The 5,293-nt window shown below is 55.0% G+C and overlaps 1 protein-coding gene across 1 annotated transcript; it reads right to left on the bottom strand.

Annotated features, from left to right (window-relative positions):
• Positions 1-609: 609 nt before the first annotated feature.
• On the bottom strand, positions 610-3,782 carry Lgals1 (galectin 1). Its single transcript, XM_028789940.1, has 4 exons — positions 3,685-3,782; positions 2,366-2,445; positions 986-1,157; positions 610-812 (listed from the first exon to the last, which is right to left on the bottom strand). The coding sequence occupies exons 1-4, from the start codon at positions 3,691-3,693 to the stop codon at positions 666-668; spliced, it is 408 nt and encodes a 135-aa protein (XP_028645773.1). The 5' UTR covers positions 3,694-3,782; the 3' UTR covers positions 610-665.
• Between the last annotated feature and the right edge of the window lie 1,511 nt (positions 3,783-5,293).

Genomic DNA, 5,293 nt, shown 5'->3' with positions numbered 1-5,293 from the left:
CATCCAACTCCACAACAACCCTCATGAGAACTGAGTATTATCCCTCATGCACAAAACGATAAGCGGAGGCTCAGAGAGACCAGCTAACAAGCACAAGGCCACACAACACCTTGTAGTCCCTTACCTAGTTCAAGATTCCTGTCCTATATGAGGTCATGCTATGTTGCCCCAGCCAACCCTAAGTGGTCCTCTTGCCTCTATCTCCCAAGTAGTTAGTGGTATAGGACTACACAGCTAGTCCAAGCTGCCTCCACTATGTAGCCCAGGCTATCCAGACTGGTCTAGACCACAGGCTGATGTGCTTGTCCTAACCTCCTAAATTTCAAGTATGTGTCACCATGCCCAGTGGTTTCTGACCCCTACTAAGACAAATGAAGGTCTTGCTGTTCGTCCGTCCATCTCCCACCATTCTGCCCCTGTCACAGTGGGACACTGGTTCACACTCTGTGGTCACTAAGCCCTCTATGTGCTGGGCTCTCCCCTTGGCCTGGAGAGCACAAGAAGCGAGGTCACTGGGACCAAGAATACGTGGAGGAGTGAATGGAAGTTCAGATGGACCAGGTTGGGCAGGGCCCCTCACCTAGACATAAACACTCTCACATGAAAGGCTGGGTTACAGGGAGCAGAGGCAGCTGCCTTTATTGAGGGCTACGGGCTGGCTGTCTTCACTCAAAGGACACACACTTAATCTTGAAGTCGCCATCTGCGGCCATGTAGCTGATGGCCTCCATGTTGAGACGGTTGGGGAACTTGAACTCATGTCCGTCTGGTAGTTTGATGGTCAAATCAGCCTGGTCAAAGGTGATGCACACCTGATGGATGGAGAAGGGCAGTGAGCTGGGCCCTGGACCAGCTCAGAGCCCTGGGGACAGCCCCTGTATAGGTGAGGTCCATTATGTTCAGAGAGGGATGCCATTCAATGGTAATCACACAGGCAGGAATGGTCAGCCTCCCCAGGACCCTGCCCAGCCCCAGTCCTACCCACCTCCGTGATGCTCCCAGGCTGGAAGGGGAAGGCAGGCTCTCGCTGTTCGGTTCCCCAGGTCCCATTGTCCTTGCTGTTACACACAATGGTGTTGGCGTCTCCGTAGGCATTGAAGCGGGGGTTGAAGTGTAGGCACAGGTTGTTGCTGTCTTTTCCCAGGTTCAGCACAAAGCTAGGGAGAGACAGGTGGGCTTTAAGCCACGTTGGATCTGGACCCCAGCTCACTGAGAAAACGCAACATCAGCAGCGGGCTATGAATGTACCACGTTGAAACTCGGTCAGCAGGAAGGTCAGGAATCTGGATTCTACTCCTGGCCTCACCGTGGGAACTGAGCTAGACCCTCCGATTCTCTCAGAGCCGGTTTCTTTCCTGTCTGTACAGTAGGGGGAGGCTGCCCTGAAAGGAGTTCTCGCCCAGACATTGATAGTTGTCAACCCCTTTGGTCAAGAGGGGAGACTCTCCAGATGGTGTCCTATCTGTCTTTTGTATCTGAGTCCTTGGTGCTGAGCACAGAGCAGGACACACAATAGATGTTCCCTCACCGTGGAGAAGAAGAGCAAATAATAAAACGGGGTTTGTTTCACGGAGCCTGGTAGCAGTGCTCACCATGGAGGTATGGTAGGAAGAGGAAAAAAGACTCAGGAGCTTACTAACATCAGACAACAGGCAGCATCAGCTGCCGCCTTGATGGAAGTGGCCCCTGGCTCTCTCCACTCCACTACTTTCCCTCTGGCTTTATTAGGAAACCCAGGCTCTTAGGGGTGTGGAATATGGAGGCGCACACTTTCAATCCCAGCTCTGGGGAGATGGAGGCATGTGGGTCTCCGTGGAGGCCAGCCTGGTCAACTTAGGTTCCATGCTAGCCAGGGCTATATAGGGAGACCCTGTCTTTAGAGAAGAGAAGAAAAAAAAACGAAGCCTCATGAGCTTGGGTGACTGGTCCAAGCTCACATGGCTGCGGGGGAGGGGGGAGGCGGAGAGGGGGGCGGTATGAAAGAGGAGGAAGCTCTGGAAAAAAAAAAGATTGAGACCCTGCAGGCCCCCCCGCCCCCGCAGGCACGTGGATGACCACTCCCTCATCCCCTCACCCCTCCTCCCTCGCGCCACCACTCCTGGCGGAAGGGGAGGGGGCAAGCCGGAGAAGTTGTTGAGGCAGCAGCTGCTTTAGTTTAAGAAACTCCAGCCGAAAAGAGGAGGGAGGGAGCGGGAGACCATGGCGAAGCCGACCCAGCGAGGAAGTGACTCACCCAGAAAACGCAGCATCTGCAGCGTTAACCCGCTGCGGGCTGGGGAGAAGCGGGTCTGGCCGGCCACGCCCATCGCAACCTAAGTCTGAGAACCCCGCCCCCTGCCAGTTCCATTCTTTTCTCCAATCTCACCTCTTGGCGTCGGGGGCCACCTCTCCCCGAACTTTGAGACTTTCCCCAGGTTTGAGATTCAGGTTGCTGGCGACCAGACCCTGTGTAGACAAGAGCACCCAGCTGTGTTTAGGTTGGAGTCAGGAGGACATGGCCTGAGCTACCTGCAGTAGCCTGGGGTGTGGGGATGGGGTCATTCCCACCCTGGGGTACCCTGACCAGCCCTAGGGGAAGCCCGAGGTGGGATAGGTGGTTAGGATAGGGTGTAAATTCTAGTCTTGATTATCCCTGTAGTTGGGGAAAGTCCCTAATCCCAGCAGTGTGTTAATTTGAAACTTGTGGCCTGTGGCGGTCCTCGGGAACAGGCCCTAGAAGATTCACCCATCATCGGCTTGTGGATCCGGACTTAGAGTGGAGGGGGATACGGAGTGTGTGTGGGCTCCTAACTCCTCATTCAGCTGATGGACAGGATTAGGCGACCACTAGCCCAAGATCTGAGAGGAAGCAGCCTGACCTCTCCAGTCGGTTTCAAGGCTCTCTGTCCAGAGGCACACCAACTGGAGCGGAGCTGAGGGGCGGGCCGGCTCTGAGGAAGAGCTCAGCCCGCGAGTGGCCATGTGGATTGAGTAAGCTAGACAGCCCAGCACATATCCGGACGTTGCTGGGCACCTGCCTGGGTGAGTGGACAGGAGTTAATTTGGGTACAGGGTTTCTTTGACATTTGAACCCTATTCCTGAGGGCTTGCCTGTATGTCTGTGTGTGCTAATGCATGCAGTTTCCTCGGCCCAGACCCAACCAGCCTCCACTGACCAGTCTGCAGCCTATCTTGGGCCCAAGAGGTTTTTTTTTTTTTTTTTTTTTTTTTTTTTTTACGTTTTCTGGAGCAGAGGGTGACCAACTGAGCCCTGGCCCTGTGACTGGGGACAGCTGCAGCGGGGGAGGGGTCAGGAGTCTCTAGAGCGGAGGAGAGGGAACAGTGAACGGCCTTGGCTAAAATGTCCCCCTGCCTCGCCTCCCCCTTCCCTGGGTGGCCACACCCTTCCCACTCCCACTTCTCAGAAAACTGCAAAGCGGTAGAGTATTGAGCCTTGCAAGACATAGGTATGTTGCCAGAACTCAGAGAAATCCAGAACATTCTTAAGCCAGAGAGGGTTAAGGTTTCAGGGGAGACTATGACAGCCACCCCCATTTCACAGATGTAGCCACTGAGGACCAGAGAAAACTCCTGTCCAAGGCCTCACAGCTGGGACTAGAAGCAGCTCCCCTATAGGTTACTCTCCTGTAGTCATCTACTTCAGCTCAATCCCCTAGACCTTGGAACAGAGGGTCCCGCACTCACACAGGCCATGATTGAATCGAAGAGATTCCTGCGACCAGCTCCACCAGCTGTCAGAAGACTCCACCCGAGAGATGGGGCCCAGGCCCGCTCCGACCTTTTTAACTGGATCAGACCCGGTGAGTCCCGCCCCTCCCCGGGAGTTCAGCCAATTGCATGTCAGGACAGGGATGGGGGGGGGCCACCAGAAGTGGAGTCAATGGATTATAAAGTCAATTTTGGAGCAGAGGTGACCAGTCAGAGAGGAGAGCCCCCTCCTAGCCCCTCCCTCAGGGTCCCGGCCCCGCCTCTTTTTCTTCCCTATCCCTCTTCCCACTAAAAAAAGATTTGTGCTGTGGCAGAGATTGGGGGAGCCAGTGGAAAATAGTTTAAGGATGAGTTAAGCTCAAGAGTTGGCGGGAAGGGGCCTGGGGCCAGCAGAGAGAAAGCCCCTAGGGCCCAGCGCAGCTGGTGGGGGAGGGGATGTGTATGTATAGATGCCTGCAGAGAATTACAGCATGGCACTTAGGAGGCTGCCGCCACAGGCCAGGGTGTGGCTCTCGCTGTGACTCCCACTGTGGGCTTCTGCAGGAGGGCTGAGGAGGACCACAAAGCACAGGCCCCACCCGGGTTTTCCCCGGAAGCAGAGGACTGTGGCTACAGCTCAGCGGTGCTCACTAAGGCTAAAGAAAGCCTGGGCTGGGCGCCAGGCCCGAGGCTGTGGTGTCCTTGGCTTATATCTTGGACTTCACGCCACTGCAGAGCCTGCAGAGAGTTCTGAGTGCCCTGGCTGTGACATCCCCAGGGCCTGAGAGGCAGGCCTCGGGACAGCCCAGGGTGTGCCAGCTCTGCCCCTTGGTCTCATTCCCACTTTTGGAGAAGAGACATGGCCATCCCTTTCCATCCATTGAGCAGATATTTTCCTGAGCACCTACTGTGTGTCTAGCCCCATGCCGGCCTCGGAGGGCTGGAAGATGAGCCTCTTCCAGTCACTGCTCGCAGAATTTACGGTTTGGATAGAATCTGACTATGAGCTGAATTAAGAAATAACACGGTACTGGCGCTGAGCATGGCAGACACTCACTATGGTGGGGACTGGCGTATGACTGGCATATGAAGCAGGGGCTTGAAAGGACCCAGCGTTCCAACTGGGCAAAGGCTAGGAGAAGAGAAGCCCATGGCTGAGGAAGGCGCTGCTTACTGTGTGGGAGAAAGCTGGGAGTTAAGGATCCTGAAGGGTCTTGTGGGCCAGGTCAAGGGTTTCAGTGTTCTTTTACCTGAGGGTCCTGGGGAGCTACAGATAGTCATGGGGTGACATGAGACTTGGGGAGGTTCTATGAGCAGAGAGGAGGGCTTGTGATAAAACAGGCACTTCAAAGCTGCTCTTGCCAAAAAGCCTGGACTCCTCCCGTGCCCTAGAAGGTTATTGAAAGGGTGAGTCTGCCCTCTCTGCCTTTGTCTTCTATCTGTCTCCTTTCCTTTGGCTCAGACTCCACTTGACTCGACTCAGCCTTCTTGACCTGACCATCACCCTTCCAAGCCAAAGGCACAAAGATAAGTCTGTCTCAAATATGCCGAGCAAAGCCTTATTGGACAACCCCCCCCCTTACACACACACACACACACACACACA

This window comes from Grammomys surdaster, unplaced genomic scaffold, assembly GCF_004785775.1.
Source record: "Grammomys surdaster isolate TR1022 unplaced genomic scaffold, NIH_TR_1.0 125852, whole genome shotgun sequence".
NCBI classification, from domain to species: Eukaryota; Metazoa; Chordata; class Mammalia; order Rodentia; family Muridae; genus Grammomys; species Grammomys surdaster.
This window is presented reverse-complemented; position numbering and strand designations above follow the sequence as displayed.